Consider the following 18,359-nt stretch of genomic DNA (forward strand, 5'->3'; position numbering starts at 1 on the left):
AATTACTAATTACAAATTGATAAAGAAAATGCAAGGCTTCACCACTGTAGACATGCTATCTTGCATGTTTTGACCAACATTGCCGATGACATTTTTCGTTTTTTCTCTTCTTTTCAGCAGATTAATGAGCACATCCAACCTCTGAAAAGCACTCTCTAGCGGTCAAGTATTCCAGGTCTGAATTTCAGAAGACCTCTGCTCTTCTTCTTGTGTCACCAGTTTGGTAGATAGGTTTATAGCAGAAGGTTAGACTAAGCTGGCAGATAGAATTTACCAGTTTTCTCCTTTTCTTTAAAAAAAGTAACATTATAATGTTTATCTTCCCTTTTCTGGAAAGGAAAGATATATCTTAAAAAAAGAGACATTATGATGTTTAAAAAAGTGACATTATAATGACCTAATATATCTTTCCTTTTATGGATAAAAAAGTGACATTATAATGTGTTTTTGTGTTTTCTGCTATGATGGCATCTTTTTCCTATTCTGTGTGATGATTCATGATCGTATGATATATTTTCATTACAATCTCTATATAAACATTTGAACAAATTGTTGAGATAACAATAGCCTCAATTTAAATGTTATCACTTCTCAAATCCAATATGCTTCAACATTGACTAAATGGTAGAAGAATGTTAAAATAGAACTGCCAGAGATGACAACATATGGCATTTAAAGCAACTCCTGCTGATACTTCACATTCACCGAGAACCATTACATGACTGTTCTCAGCATAAAATATCTGAAATCCTATCAGAACACTCAAATAAGGTTAAGAAAGGCAAACCTGCATTCTCCCAGACAGTTCCTGACCAATTTGAAATTGTATAGATTGCAAGTATAATAGCGCCAGCAGGATCAATCCACCAGTAGAATTTATCACCAAGAATTGCAGCAGCCAGGCCAAGCAAGTTGGTAACAACATCAAAATAATGATCCTGGATGTCACTGAGCCTTCGAAATCAGCATGACAATTCATTTCAAGAAATCAAATGCAAATCCATAAATCATAAACTCAAGAAAATCAGTAGCAAAACCTTAGCATAGGCACGAACGATCTTGTTTCCTGAGGTTCTGCAGTAGAGCCACAGAGCTAGTTTTACAAAAGTGGCAGTCAACATGATCGAATATAGCCACACCAGTTGTGATGAAGTCATCTTGTCAGCAGACTTGTTTACCAACAAGTGTTCAAGAGCTTGAACCAGAACCTGAAATCCTGATAGAGACAACAAAGCTAATGTAGCATTCTCATAGCATAAATGCAGATAACAACAGAGCATCCTCAGAAAAACAATATATGCAGTTACAAGGTTTCAAACACCGGTCAGACTGGTACTTACCAACTGGTATTTATCGGTCTGAGAATGAACTAGTATTGGACCATATACGTTGGTACCCTTTAGTATTTAGGTTTTTTTTGTTATTTTTCCGATGATCCATACTGGTTTGATTGGTTACTGAAATCAGTTTGCAATCAAGATTTAAACCTTTGGATAATAGTATAACATTTTCCTCGTGTATAAAGTTTTTCAGTGGCACTATAAAGTATTTCCATGTCCAGAATCCAAATATTTTGTATAAGATAGTAAGTCTGATTATTCTACGCAGAACATTTTGACATTTAGTAAGCAAGAATTTGAGCAAATTTGAGCAATTGCAGATACCTGCAACTAGCAACCCCTTCATGATAACTTACTTTGATGATTGTCAACTTTGAAAAGATATATCGCCTACAAATCGCGATTGTAATATACATGGAGTATATGGGTGTTGCTAAATCACTTACAGTCACAAACTTAGCTAGTTTTGCCTAAGTCGTGTGACACCTTTGCTTGTCCATCTGCAAAGGGTCAATCACCCCAAAACCTCTTATGATCCTTTAAGGATCTACAAAAGAGAAGACAGACTAGAGGAAGCATTTAACTCGGAATCCTACAAGCAGACATTTTAGCAAACACTTGATAGATAATGCAAATTAGAAACATATACTTCGCAAGCTCCGAACGATCGCACGACAAAGGGTCCAAGGTGGTTCACTGTAGCCAAAAGTCACTATAAGTGTCCACATGACACTGCTGCGAAATAAGATAGTGAACTAGCCCTAGACAATAAGGTCTTCAATTTTGAATAATACTACCCGGTACGAGCCGTACGTATCAGTCCGTCAGTAGACCGGTACACGAATCGCCCGTTTTCGGGTGGTATATATATATATATATATATATATATATATATATATATTATAAAAGGCAATGTCACGTCGGTGACGCGACTTCGCCTTTTATAAAAATATTTATATATAAAAAATCTTATATATAAATATATATATTTATATATAAATATTTACATATAAATATATATAAGATTTATTTTATTTTTATATATATAGGCGACGTTGCCGAGGCGATGTCATCGAATTTTCATTTTATTATATATATATATATATATATATATATATACCGAACGATATACCGCTTGGTATATAGTACCGTACTGTACCGAGCGAATGTCGAAACTCCATTATGGTATGATATTTTAATCCTTGCTAGACACTACCCCGAAAGTCCATCCAACCATATGCCACCTAAATATCTCCAAGGTGCCATACTAGCTAGACACTCTACACCACTCTGCGGAGCTAGAATACCCCCAAAATGGCTACTTGGATGGTATATTTTTTGACAGTTTTGCCTCTATGCGATGATTGTACGCAACCTACGTTTGTAGGACTAAAATGACCACAAAAGCCAACCAAATAGGGTTGCCAAGCCTACTATAAGCCCTGTGCAAGCTATGCAAAGTATGACCAAACTGAAAGACATGGATATTCATGAACATTACATCAAACACCCTTTGTACAGATTTGTCTGTGATATTCTCTCCCACTTATTTCTTCAACATACTCGTCGAAGCCTTTGCAGACGTTGCATCTCCTTGCCTTTGCTGAATCTTCGATCTTCTGCTCCAGTTGCAACATGCCTCTTGGCTCTCAATTGCTCTCCGCAACTGTTATTGAGTAGTCGAACTTTGATCCGTTAACACTGTTTCAACTCATCAATAACTTTGACTCTGGTATGGGGTTGGTCAAGTTGTGCTGATCTTTGTTACTTCCTACATATCCTTTAGATGAAAAAAAAGACCTTCCTTGTTGTGTGCTAGTCTCTCAAATGTCTCGCACCATTTGAACTGGGTGGATACCTGTTGAAGTTTTAACGAGCATCGCCTCACAGACTTTAAAGTTTTTAAGGTCTTTCCTTCGTAAAATTTGCCCACTGATTCCTCTTTTACTTAGTTGCTGCCTTCAAGTAGGTTTACATCACTCTTGCTTTCGATTAGCATTTTGTTGAGAAATAAAGCGAACAATCTATTATCGACAGAACCAATCACTATTGGTGAGGATTTGACAACTATTGTTTTCCACTAAGTTTCTTCAAAGAGTCTTTAAACATGTGTAGAACTCTTTTACTAGATAAATAAGAGAACTAGGGTACTCGATTTCACCTATTCCCTTAAGAGTCAAGAAGGCAAAGGTTGCTTGACTTCGCTCGTCTCCTCAAGGGTTGTACTTTACGCATTAAGTTAGTTACTAGTCTTCGCTACTCTTTACTCGTACTTCTAAAGCACCCAAAGTGTTTGCACACCTTGCATTAAGTTAGTTATTGTAATTCGCCTCCTCATTGCTATCGAACTTCTTGAATGCAAGAAGTTTTGCCCGAAAAGAGCAAAATTTTACCTTGATTTAAAGCAAGTCTCCAATAATTTTGGTCACCTCTGGGATTATGTCGTCTTCTCTTCTATTTCTGTCCCTACTCCTCTAATTAGAAAAGGTACAATACCACATACTGTCTACTCCATTCCTTGGTCGAGCACTCCTGTATCAACCCGAAATCCCCCACTTTTGGATATCTTGATGAGAAGCCCATCGACACTGGTCTTACGAAGTACCCTGGCCTCTGCCCTTTGGCCTTGTATCGATACTTGGAGTTTGCATCTATATTCTCCACCTCCCTCATGATAATGTGCTCTCTCTTTATGAGAGCAAGAGATCGATGACTCCACGAAAATCTTGCCTTTGCGATACCATGCCACTACCATGCCTATGACCCTATTATCCATTACTTTGCATTTTTATCAATTTCTTTGTGATCGGTAAATCTGCCTCTGCAGGATTATGATACTCCTCTAAGTCCACCTCCATCGTAACCGATGCTTGGTTTGGATAGTTAAGTCCCTTTGGATTCGTCGTCGCTTCCTCGTCCCTTTCGACCACTTGCTTCATCACCTTTGTGTTTTCTGAGCAATTCTCCTTGGTCGATGGAAAGGTAGACTGCAATTCCTATGCATGGCCTTTGCCATTATGTTACAGGGCTTGTATTGATTCTATTCTCGTTTGCATCCTTGGTAGCAACGTTTGCTCACTTGACCTTGTCCTCTGACTTGCCGGACTCCCTCAAGTGAATACGAGCTCTAGAGCAGTCCAACCCTTCAACCGCTTCGATCATCCCTTTATACAATCAAGTCCCCCCATGAGACTCACTAGTACTTACACTTGGAATCCCCTCAATAGTACACAACCCTCATATGTTGATGACCAAGGCTTTCATCTAATGCAAAATTCAATGCATGCATGAAAGACTCACCTCTACGGTACCATGACAATCACTCTTTGAATCCATAGCCCTTCTTGTCATTATGTTGTTCACCGAAGTGGAGCTCCTAGTAGCTATTGATTATACCACCATATGATCAAGTCCCTCATAGGATTTCTCTCGTGTATGTCACATTGCCTCGAACTATTCCACCACGATCCACTATACCATGTCGCCCCCTTGTGATATCTCCATTACATTTTGATCTTTGTAAGATGAATTTGGATTGCGATCTCTCTATATGTGGCCTTTATCAACACATCATAAGGCCTCCGCCACCTTCGATTGTGTTCACTCCTTTGGCAATCGACCTTCGTCTACCTACTCCCGGGTCACACACAAACAAAGCATAGCTCTATGATAGTCCGTCGTCTAGCAGCTCTTGAAGTCCATCGACTTCACCGAAATTAGTGTGTCATTATTTGGATCGTAGGCCCCTGCCCTCAACACAATCTCCATTGTACACAATTTCCTTTGTGGTAATTCGAATGGTAGCACCACGCCATATTATTTAAGAGTACCTACCTCTGCGTCCTTTTGTCCCATGCCAAGGCCTGTTAACCCTAACTTCACCTCTGCAAGTTAAGTTATCTTAGTCCCTCCGTCAATTGTTTTGCCAAGATAAGGTGCATATGCCTCGAAACTCCCTCCGACTTTGGCACCATGCAAGATGTGTCTACTCTATCAGAACGACGGACCTAAGGAACGATATAATCTCACTCTTGCCTTTACAAGAGTTCATATCCTTGATCTCTATTCAAAAAAAGTTTTGCGCCTCCGCTCCATATTTCATCTTTTATGTCGACCCCCTTTATGTGACTTATGCTAGTCATATGTGCCCTTCAAACCAATCACGCGAGTGATGACATGTGTGACTTGACACACAATCTCTTTACTTATTATATTTTGATATTTATCACTTTAAATTGCTATAGTAGCTGTTGGCGAGGCCGTCCTACATCTGCCTGGTGAAGCTATTATTGCATTGGATGCATATTATTTTGTTCCTGCTAGTCATAGGTGCCCAGCAAGCCAATCACGTGAGTGATGGCACGTGTGACTTGATACAGAATCTTTTTGCTTATTATATTTTGGCGTATATCACTTTATAACTATTGCATAAATGTATATATATATTGTGATGTCCTTGGATTTGTGCAATGGGAATCGGATCGTGATGAGATCACGATAATGAGATCGATTCACCTTTAAACACATATCCTAAATAATCCCGGTCATAGGTTACTCGAGAGGGACATCGTGATAACCGGATAGACTGGTGTGCTGTATACCCGTCCATATGATGGATGCAACTGGTCTCATAGCTGCTCGTGTAGGGACACTAGGGATACAGTACAGGTGCTCATTGGAGAATGAGTTCACTGATTGATCCGCTTACGGAATGCTGGATGGTTGATGATGCCTTATTGTCAGACAGTGATTCCGTAGTCCTAGTGGTGTATCTGGTCCTTAGACTTGAGACACCAAGGATGTCCTGTATGAGTGCTCCACTCTTTGATACCAGACTTATAAGTTTGGCTATCCCCAGATCTAGTACAGCTGGTCATTGGGAGTGGTAGTCGACCTTACGAGGGCTATTGAGTGTCAATAGAGGATCATCCACTCTCGGCGTCATGAGAGGAATATCCTATGTGTTCTTGCTCAAACAAATCCCTGGCCAGGGTCATTCGGGTTGAGAGAGAAAGAGTTCTCCGGGAGAATCCAATTAGAGCGAGACTCGAGTAGAAACCGTATGGGTTTGACAGCACCATGCTCGATATACGGTCTCTAGGATATTAGATGGATGAGGGACTATAGGTACATGGTAACTGAGGACAGACAGGTCCAATGGATTGTATTCCCCTGTATCGTCTGGGGACTACGGCGTAGTGGCCTAGTACGTCCGTAGTCGATGAGTCGAGTGAATTATTATAGAGATAATAATTCACTGAGTTAGAAGGAGTTCTGACATGTATGACTCACGGCCAGCTCGATATTGGGCCTAGAGGGTCACACACATATGGTAGGCATTGCGATGAGTAGAGGTTCGGATATGAGATATCCGACGGAGCCCTTGTCTTATTGGATGCAGATCCAATACCCACTAGGGAAGGACCCATTAGGGTTTGACACGGGATCTCTATAAATAGGAGGGATTCACAGCCTCATAGGCTAGAGTCTTTGCTTGCCTTTCCTATTCTCCTCTCCCTCTCCACCTCAGAGTAGGCTTGGAGTTTTGAGGAGCGTCGTCGCAACCCTGCTGTGTGGATCACCGCTAGAGAGGAGGACGCTTGACCTCCTTCACCCTCTCCTAAGGATCTGCAAGGAAACAGGGATATACGATCTCCCTAGGTAACACAATCTTTATACGCAGTTTTGTGTTTTGCGGATTTTTGCGCACCAATCTTCGCACGACGACGAACATCTTTTTGGGAATCGGGGATTTTTGTTTTCTTGTTCTTCCGCTGCGCATATGATGTCGCCCCCCAATGATTTCCCAACAGTGGTATCAGAGCCAGGTTGTTCGTGCGAATGATTGGTTTTGAACTGCGTGTATTGTGTTTAGGAAGAATTTTGACGTCAAAATCGTTGACGCAAAAGCGAGGAAGGGCAGCAACAGTTGCTGCCCTCGATCTGCATGCCTGCAGCGGCAGCCGCAGCCAGGCAGCACAGCGCCGGCGCATGCGCAAGCGCTGTGCCTGCAGCAGCCGGCCGGCGGTCTGCTTGCAGCAGGCTTGCTGCTGGCGGGGCTGGCAGCCCACGGGCAGAGGCGCCGTAGGGCAGCGGCGCCTGCCGCCGCTGCTCCCGCGGGCGAAACCCCCCCCACAGGGGCGGCCGCCCGGCGGTACAGCACCGCCTGCGGAGGCAGCGGCGCCCGAAGGGGGCGCCCACCCGCAGCGGCATCGCCGCCAGCGGGCGTGCCGCCTGCAGGCGAGGGCAGTGCCCTCGCCCCGCCGCACAGGCCGCCGCCGGCAGGGTGGCGGCGGTGGCAGCAGCGAAAGGGGAAAGGGCATTAGGGTTTTCTGGAAAAAAGACAGTTTTGCCCCTCGGAATTTGAGAAATTCCAGTTTCTGTCTTTTGTCCAAATTACGAAAATACCCTTAGGAATTGAGAAATTCCCTACATGTCCCTGATTTCAGAAAATATTAATTAATTAAAAGGTTTAGTTGATTATTATTTTTATTATTATCTAGTAGTCCTACATGATGATGATTATTTATACATGTGATGTATGATGTGTAGACGGATGATCATGGACCGTGTGATGTGTGTACTTGTGATTATTATTATTGAGGTCTGCGAACCTCCATTATATTTCTCGTTTATTGTCGGGCCTGCGTGCCTATGATTAAGTTGTAATCACATGAGGAGGCGCAGCGGGAGCGTGGATGCGATAGCGGGACCCACGAGACGGACGATCGTGATGCATGGAGATACATCAAGATGTCGACGAAACCGACGAGGACGAGATAGATGATCACAGGGCATGGAGATGCACCGTTGCACACATAGATCTTGATGTGAGTGATTAGGCCTACTGGCTCGGGCCTAATCATATTAGGTTGTGGTCCATGATCATCTGGTGTGATTGCTTATACACATACTAGATATGTATATATATTTACATGCGATGTAGATATATATTAAATATGTATATGTGTGACATGTCATATTAGGAGACCAAATTATAGAAACATCTCTTGATAATATTAAGTCGGTAAACGTGAGGCAATTAGATTGACCCACGTGGCCTTCCATCGTTATGAGTAGGAACCGATTCCCGGTGTAGGTTGAGTTGGTCGAGTCCCTCGAGACTCACCTATATCGCGATTCGCTATCTTTCTTACGACATAGAGATGTCACCGGTGACCTGAGGGCATGGTATGCTTGGTCGAGTCCCTCGAGGGTATATCATCAAATCAGACTCATCTTGTAACGAAGGTGTTGACTTAACCGAGCATCATGGTTGGTCGAGTCCCTCGAGGCCATGGTGATTCGGAGGCCGAACAGGACGGGAATCACAAGGAGTTGTGATCGGCAAGAGTTGCCTACCTTTTAGGCTTAGTGTGATTGGTCGAGTCCCTCGAGGTTACACTAAGACGCTGATTGGATCCTGATCCCCACTAGAAGTCTGCCGGAGACTTCCGTTTTACGTGCTGAGGGTGTCGCGTGACTCGATAGTAAAATAGTGGGAGCATATTAAGATAGAAGTCCATATCTTGATAGTTTATTTCTTGCAAAATTTGCATGTTATTCATTTCTGCTACATCTTTATTTTCAGAAAATGTCGCTTTCAAATCCCTTACGTGGCATACTTGATGTCAACCGCCTCACTGGTCCAAATTATACGGATTGGCTCCGTAACTTGAGAATTGTTCTCACAGCGGAGAAAATCGTGTACGTCCTTGATACAGTGATGCCTACGCCCGAAGAAGGGGCAAGCGAGGATGAGATCGCTCGCTACGTGAAGTACATTGATGACTCCACTCTTGCTCAGTGCTATATGTTGGGCTCTATGACTCCAGAGTTACAGAGACAACATGAAAAGATGGATGCCAGATCCATTCTCCTACATGTCCGCAAATTGTTTGAGGAACAGGGAAGGACTCAACGATATGAGATATCCAAGAGCCTTTTCCGCGCTAGGATGACTAAGGGGACACCGGTTCAGAACCATGTCCTAAAGATGATTGAGTGGATAGAGAAACTCACAGGTCTAGGAATGGTCCTAGAGGATAACTTGTGTGTGGAGATTGTGCTTCAGTCCCTACCAGATTCCTTTTCACAGTTCATAATGAATTTTAATATGAACAAGCTTGAGGTGACTCTCCCAGAGCTCCTGAATATGTTGAGGGAGGCAGAGAGTACTATTAAGAAAGAGAAGCCAGTTCTCTACACTGGTGAGACCAGAAAGAAAAGGAAAGCAGAAAGGTCCCTTAAGAAGGGAAAGGGCAAGGGCAAACAAGGTAAAGCAAAGGTTGCTAAGAAAGACCCAACAAAGGACAAAGGCCAGTGCTTCCACTGTGGTAAAGATGGGCACTAGAAGAGAAACTGCAAAGAGTACCTTGCAGAAAGGGCGAAACAAAAGCTTGATGAAGCTTCAGGTACATTCATGATCAGTCTCCATTTGTCAGACTCTTATGATAACACATGGGTATTGGATACCGGTAGTGCTTATCATATATGCAATTCGTTGCAGGTTCTGGCAAGGCCTAGGAGACTAGAGAGAGGCGAGATGGACCTCAAGATGGGTAATGGAGCAAAAGTTGCTGTATTAGCTGTTGGCGAGGTCGCCCTACATCTGCCTAGTGGAGCTTTTATTGCATTAGATGCATGTTATTTTGTTCCTTCTATTATAAAAAACATTATCTCCATTTCATGTTTAATAGTTAGTGGATATAAATTTATTTTTGAGAACAATGGTTGTTCGATATTATTAGATGATAAGATCATCACGAAAAGAACATTGCATAATGGTTTATTTATGTTAGACACCACTCCACATATCATGAATGTAAATGTGTCCAAAAGGAAACGAGATGAGTTGAACAGTGCATACCTGTGGCATTGTAGGCTAGGTCACATCCATGAAAGAAGGATTCAAAAGTTGCTAAATGATGGATATCTAGATCCATTCGACTATGTGTCATATGCAACTTGTGAGCCTTGCATTCGTGGAAAACTAACCAAATCTCCATTTAGTGGAACTGGAGAGAGAGCCACTGAGTTGTTGGAACTCATACATAGTGATGTATGTGGACCCATGTCAACTCCTGCTATTGGAGGTTACTCCTACTTCATTACATTTACTGATGATTTCTCAAGGTATGGATATGTGTACTTAATGAAGTACAAGTCCGAGGCCTTTGAGAAATTCAGAAAGTATAAGAATGAGGTGGAGAACCAGACTGGAAAGAGTATCAAAACTCTTCGATCAGATCGAGGATATGAGTACTTAAGTACAGAGTTTACTCAGTTCCTCAAGGACCATGGGATATTATCCCAATGGACACCTCCTTATACACCTCAGCTCAATGGTGTCTTTGGAAGGAGGAATCGTACGCTATTAGATATGGTACGGTCCATGATGAGTTTCGCTGACCTACCCATCTTATTCTAGGGATATGCCCTAGAAACCGCAGCTTACCTTCTGAACAGAGTTCCAACTAAGTCGGTAGTGTCTACACCATATGAGATATGGAAAGGGAAGAAGCCTGATCTTAAGGTTGTTAAGATTTGGGGCTGCTCAGCCCACGTTAAAAGACACAACCCCGATAAGTTAGAATAAAGGACAGAGCGATGCATATTTGTGGGATACCCCAAGGAACCTTGTGGGTATTATTTCTATCATCTCGAGGACAAAAATGTCTTTGTAGCTAAGAGAGCAGTGTTCCTTGAGAAGGAACACATTCTTGGCGGAGACAGTGGGAGAATGATAGAGTTGAGCGAAGTTAGAGAACCAAGCTCAAGCACCACTCTACAGCCCGAGTCTGTTCAGGTACCTAATACACAAGTTTCAACTTTACGCAGGTCTAATAGAGTATCTCATCTTCCTAAGAGATATGTGGGACATATTAGAGGAGAGGATGCTGAGGATATTGATCATCAGACCTACAAGAAGGCTATTATGAGTATAGACTCCGGGAAGTGGCAAGAAGCCATGAATTCTGAGATGGATTCTATGTACTCCAATAAGGTTTGGAACCTAGTTGATGCGCCCGAAGGTATTGTACCCATCGGTTGCAAATGGATCTTTAAGAAAAAGATCGGAGTAGATGGAAAGGTAGAGACCTATAAAGCAAGGCTAGTGGCTAAGGGGTATCGTCAAAGGCAAGGTGTTGACTATGACGAAACTTTCTCACCCGTAGCAATGCTAAAATCCATCAGAATTCTATTGGCTATTGCAGCACACTATGATAATGAGATCTGGCAGATGGATGTGAAAACCGCATTCCTCAACGGGAATCTCGAGGAGGAGGTGTATATGATGCAACCTGAGGGATTCGTGTCCAAGAACTGCCCAGATAAGGTGTGTAGGTTGCTTAGATCCATTTATGGACTAAAGCAAGCTTCCCGAAGTTGGAACATAAGATTTGATGAGGCAATCCGATCTTATGACTTCGTTAAGAACGAAGATGAGCCTTGTGTATACAGGAAGGTAAGTGGGAGCGCTATTACCTTTTTGGTGTTATATGTGGATGACATCCTCATCATTGGGAATGATGTAGGAATGCAATCCACAGTAAAGACTTGGTTATCTAGACACTTCTCCATAAAGGACTTAGGGGAAGCATCCTATATCTTGGGGATTATAATCTATAGAGATAGATCCAAGAGGATGCTTGGCTTGTCCCAGTCCAGGTACATAGAAACCATTGTCAAAAGGTTTGGCTTGGAAAATTCCAAAGGGCAAACATGAATATGATACCTTATGCCTCAGCAATAGGGTCTATCATGTATGCCATGCTATGTACTAGGCCTGATATAGCGCATGCTCTGAGTGTCGCGAGCAGGTATCAGGCGGATCCAGGCTTGGAGCACTGGAAAGCAGTAAAGTGTATCCTTAAGTACTTGAGAAAGACTAAGAATCTTTTACTAGTATATGGAGGTAATAGCCTTAAGGTTGAAGGCTACACTGACTCAAGTTTTCAGTCTGATGTCGATGATAGCAAGTCGAATTCAGGGTATGTGTACACCTTGAATGGAGGAGCAGTGTGCTGGAAGAGTTCCAAGCAAGATACCACTGCTGACTCGACCACAGAGGCGGAGTACATTGACGCATTAGATGCAGCAAAGGAGGGAGTCTGGGTGAAGAAGTTCATCACAGATTTGGGAGTCGATACAGATAGCGATAAGTCGACTTCCTTATATTGCGACAACTATGGGGTGATTACTCAAATAAGGGAACCCGGGTCTCATCAGAAGTGTTCTGAGGAGGTTCCAGCTTATAAGAGAGATCGTAACCCGAGGAGATGTAGTAGTGGAAAGAGTTCCATCCGAAGATAACATTGCAGATCCACTGACAAAGCCGTTGTCTCAGATTGTCTATGAGCGTCACAGGAGTCTGATGGGGATCAGACACATAGGTGATTGGCTTTAGGTCAAGTGGGAGATTGCTAGTCATAGGTGCCCAGCAAGCCAATCACGTGAGTGATGGCACGTGTGACTTGATACAGAATCTTTTTGCTTATTATATTTTGGCGTATATCACTTTATAACTATTGCATAAATGCATATATATATTGTGATGTCCTTGGATTTGTGCAATGGGAATCGGATCGTGATGAGATCACGATAATGAGATCGATTCACCTTTAAACACATATCCTAAATAATCCCGGTCATAGGTTACTCGAGAGGGACATCGTGATAACCGGATAGACTGGTGTGCTGTATACCCGTCCATATGATGGATGCAGCTGGTCTCATAGCTGCTCGTGTAGGGACACTAGGGATACAGTACAGGTGCTCATTGGAGAATGAGTTCACTGATTGATCCGCTTACGGAATGCTGGATGGTTGATGATGCCTTATTGTCATATAGTGATTCCGTAGTCCTAGTGGTGTATCTGGTCCTTAGACTTGAGACACCAAGGATGTCCTGTATGAGTGCTCCACTCTTTGATACCAGACTTATAAGTTTGGCTATCCCCAGATTTAGTACAGCTGGTCATTGGGAGTGGTAGTCGACCTTACGAGGGCTATTGAGTGTCAATAGAGGATCATCCACTCTCGGCGTCATGAGAGGAATATCCTATGTGTTCTTGCTCAGACAAATCCCTGGCCAGGGTCATTCGGGTTGAGAGAGAAAGAGTTCTCCGGGAGAATCCGATTAGAGCGAGACTCGAGTAGAAACCGTATGGGTATGACAGCACCATGCTCGATATACGGTCTCTGGGATATTAGATGGATGAGGGACTATAGGTACATGGTAACTGAGGACAGACAGGTCCAATGGATTGTATTCCCCTGTATCGTCTGGGGACTATGGCGTAGTGGCCTAGTACGTCCGTAGTCGATGAGTCGAGTGAATTATTACAGAGATAATAATTCACTGAGTTAGAAGGAGTTCTGACAGGTATGACTCACGGCCAGCTCGATATTGGGCCTAGAGGGTCACACACATATGGTAGGCATTGCGATGAGTAGAGGTTCGGATATGAGATATCCGACGGAGCCCTTGTCTTATTGGATGCAGATCCAATACCCACTAGGGAAGGACCCATTAGGGTTTGACACGGGATCTCTATAAATAGGAGGGATTCACAGCCTCATAGGCTAGAGTCTTTGCTTGCCTTTCCTATTCTCCTCTCCCTCTCCACCTCAGAGTAGGCCTGGAGTTTTGAGGAGCGTCGTCGCAACCCTGCTGTGTGGATCACCGCTAGAGAGGAGGACGCTTGACCTCCTTCACCCTCTCCTAAGGATCTGCAAGGAAACAGGGATATACGATCTCCCTAGGTAACACAATCTCTATATGCAGTTTTGTGTTTTGCGGATTTTTGCGCACCAATCTTCGCACGACGACGAACATCTTTTTGGGAATCGGGGATTTTTGTTTTCTTGTTCTTCCGCTGCGCATATGATGTCGCCCCCAATGATTTCCCAACAGTTCCTTCTATTATCAAAAATATTATTTCCATTTCATGTTTGACAGTTAGTGGATATAAATTAGTTTTTGAGAACAATGGTTGTTCAATATTATTAGATGATGAGATCATCACGAAAGGAATATTGCATAATAGTTTGTTTATGTTAGACACTACTCTACATATCATGAATGTAAGTGTGTCTAGGAGGAAACGAGATGCAGTGAATAATGCATACCTAGCCATAAGAGAATGATTCAAAAGTTGCTAAAAGATGGATATCTAGATCCATTCGACTATAAGTCATATGCAACTTGCGAGCCTTGCCTTCGTGGAAAACTAACCAACTCTCCATTTAGTGGAATTGGAGAAAGAGCCACTAAGTTATTGGAACTCATACATAGTGATGTATGTGAACCCATGTCAACTCATGCCATTGGTGGTTACTCCTACTTTATTACCTTTACTAATAATTTCTCAAGGTATGAACATGTGTACTTAATGAAGTACAAGTTCGAGGCCTTTGAGAAATTCAGAGAGTATAAGAATGAAGTGGAGAACCAGACTGGAAAGAGTATCAAGACTCTTCGATCAGATCGAGGAGGTGAGTACTTAAGTATAGAGTTTACCCAGTTCCTCAAAGACCATGAGATTCTATCCTAATGAACACCTCCTTATACACCTCAGCTCAATGGTGTATCTAAAAGGAGGAATCGTACACTGCTAGACATTGTATGATCCATGATGAGTTTCGCTGACCTACCCATCTCATTCTAGGCATATGCCCTAAAGACCGAAGCTTACCTTCTGAACAGAGTTCCAACTAAGTCGGTAGTATCTACACCATATAAAATATGAAAAGAAAAAAAGTCCGATCTTAAGGTTGTTAAGATTTGGGGCTGCCCTACCCACGTTAAAAGACACAACCCTGATAAGTTAGAATTAAGGACGAAGCAGTGCAAGTTTGTGGGATACCCCAAAGAAACTTGTGGGTATTATTTCTATCATCTCGAGGACCAAAAGATCTTTGTAGCTAAGAGAACAATGTTCCTTAAGAAGGAACACATTCTTGACGGAGACAATGAGAGCATGATAGAGTTGAGCGAGGTTGGAGAACCTAGCTCAAGCACTACTTTACAGCCCGAGTCTGTTCAGGTACCTAACACACAAGTTCCAACTTTACGTAGGTCTAGCAGAGGATCCCATCCTCTTGAGAGATATGTGGGACATATTGGAGGAGAGGATGTTGAGGATATTGATCCTCAGACCTACGAGGAGGCTATTATGAGTATAGACTCCGGGAAGTGATAAGAAGCCATGAATTCTAAGATGGATTACATGTACTCCAACATGGTTTGAAACCTAGTTGATATGCTCGAGGGTATTGTACCCATCGGTTGCAAGTGAATCTTTAAGAAAAAGATCGGAGTAAATAGAAAGGTAGAGACTTATAAAGCAAGGCTAGTGGCTAAGGGGTATCGTCAAAGGGAAGGTGTTGACTATGACGAAACCTTCTCACCCGTAGCAATGCTAAAATCCATCTGAATTCTATTGGCCATTGCAGCACACTATAATTATGAGATCTGACAGATGGACATAAAAACCACATTCCTCAATGACAACCTTGAGGAGGAGGTATATATGATATAACCCGAGGGATTCGTGTCCAAGGACTGCGCAAATAAGGTGTGCAGGTTGCTTAGATCCATTTATGGACTAAAGCAAGCTTCCCAAAGTTGGAACATAAGATTTGATGAGGTAGTAAGATTTTATGACTTCGTTAAAAACGAAGATGAGCCTTGTGTGTACAGGAAGGTAAGTGGGAGCGCTATCACCTTCTTGGTGTTATATGTAGATGACATCTTGATTATTGAGAATGATGTAGGAATGCTATCTACAGTAAAGACTTGATTATTTAGACACTTCTCTATGAAGGACTTGGAGAAAGCATCATATATCTTGGGGATTCAAATATATAGAGATAGATCGAAGAGGATGCTTGGCTTGTCCTAGTCTAGGTACATAGACACCATTGTCAAAAAGTTTGGCATGAAAAATTTCAAGAGAGGTCTCATACCAATGGGACATAGGATATCACTTTCTAGGAGTATATCCCCAAAGACTCCTGAAGAAAGGGCGAACATAGATAGGATACCCTATTCCTCAGCAATAGGGTCTATCATGTATGTCATGCTATGTACTAGGCCTGATATAGCGTATGCTCTGAGTGTCACGAGCAGGTATCAGGCGGATCTAGGCTTGGAGCACTGGAAAGCAGTAAAATGTATCCTTAAGTACTTGAGAAGGACTAAGGATCTTTTACTAATATATGGAGATAGTAGCCTCAGGGTTGAAGGCTACACAGACTCAAGTTTTTAGTCTGATGTCGATGATAGCAAGTCGAATTCAGGGTATGTGTACAACTTGAATGGAGGAGCAATGTGCTGGAAGAGTTCTAAGCAAGATACTACTGTTGACTCGACCATAGAGGCAGAGTACATTGCTACAGCAGAGGCAGCAAATGAGGGAGTCTGGATGAAGAAGTTCATCACAGATCTGGGAGTCGTGCCAAGTAGTGAGGAGTCGATTCCCTTATATTGCGATAACAACGAGACAATTGTTCAAGCGAAGGAACCCAGGTCTCATCAGAAATCTAAGCATATTCTGAGGAGGTTCCACCTGATCAGAGAGATCATGACCCGAGGAGATGTAATAGTGGAAAGAGTTCCATCCGAAGATAAATTGCAGATCCACTGACAAAGCCATTGTCTAAGATTGTCTTTGAGCATCACATGGGTCTAATGGGGATCAGACACATAGGTGATTGACTTTAAGTCAAGTGGGAGATTGCTAGTCATATATATCATGTAAGCCAATTACGTGAGAGATGACACGTGTGACTTGACACGTAATCTTTTTGCTTATTATATTTTGGCATTTATCATTTTATATTGCTTGTTGCATATATGCATATATATATTATGATGTCCTTCGATCTGTGCAATGAGAATCAGATCGTGATGAGATCACGATATTGAGACTGATTCGCCTTTAAACAAAGATCCTAAATAATCCCGGTCATAGGTTACTCGAGAGGGACATCGAGATAACCAAACAGACCAGTATGCTGTATACCCGTCCATATGATGGATACAACTGGTCTTATAGCTGCTCGAGTGGGAACACTAGGGATACAATATAGGTGCTCATTGGAAAATGAGTTCACTAATTGATCCGCTTACAGAATGCTGAATGGTTGATGATGCCGTATTATCAGATAACGATTCTATAGTCCCAATGGTATATCTGGTCCTTAGACTTGAGACACCAAGGATGTCCTGTATAAGTGCTCCACTCTTTGATACCAGACTTCTAGGTTTGGATGTCCCAGATCTAGCTAAGCCGGCCATTAGGAGTGGCAATCAACCTTACAAGGGCTATTGAGTGTTGGTAGAGGATTATCCACTCTTGATGTCATGAGAGGAATGTCTCATGTGTTCTTGCTCAAACAAATCCCTGACTAGGGTCATTCGGATTGAGAGAGAAAGAGTTCTCCGGGAGAATCCGATTAGAGCGAGACTCGAGTAGAAATCGTATGGGTCTAACAGCACCATACCCGGTATACAGTATTTGAGATATTAGATGGATAAGGGACTATAGATACACGATAACTGAGGACAAACAGGTCCAATGGATTGGATTCTCCTGTATCGTCTGGGGACTGCGGCGTAGTGGCCTAGTACGTTCGCAGTCGATGAATTGAATGAATTATTATGGAGATAATAATTCACTGAACCAAAAAGAGTTCTGACAGGTATGACTTACGACCAACTCGATATTGGGCCTAGAGGGTTACACACATATGGTAGGCATTGCGATGAGTAGAGGTTCGGATATGAGATATCTGCCGGAGCCCCTATCTTATTGGATATCCAATAAGCTCCTGAATTATTGGATCATATGGATAAGATCTAATAAGCACCCACGAGAGATTATTGGATAGAGATCTACTAATCTAAGAAGCTTGGGTAGTTGGATGGAAATCCAATACCCAATAGGGCAGGATCCATTAGGGTTAAGTTGACAAGTGACCTCTAATAAATAGGAGGGAATCAGTGGTTTA

The 18,359-nt window shown here is 42.5% G+C and overlaps 1 protein-coding gene across 1 annotated transcript in view; it reads right to left on the reverse strand.

Annotated features, from left to right (window-relative positions):
* LOC103970785 (metal tolerance protein 4) overlaps positions 1-18,359 on the reverse strand; it is a 29,429-nt gene that overhangs the window by 1,692 nt on the left and 9,378 nt on the right. Inside the window, exons 4-5 of the mRNA XM_009384704.3 lie at positions 1,038-1,216; positions 788-938 (exon numbers count right to left, since the gene is read on the reverse strand). Coding sequence (XP_009382979.2) covers positions 788-938; positions 1,038-1,216 — 330 coding nt within the window. The remainder of the gene's footprint in view (positions 1-787; positions 939-1,037; positions 1,217-18,359) is intronic.

Source organism: Musa acuminata, chromosome BXJ1-11 (assembly GCF_036884655.1).
Source record: "Musa acuminata AAA Group cultivar baxijiao chromosome BXJ1-11, Cavendish_Baxijiao_AAA, whole genome shotgun sequence".
Taxonomy (NCBI): Eukaryota; Viridiplantae; Streptophyta; class Magnoliopsida; order Zingiberales; family Musaceae; genus Musa; species Musa acuminata.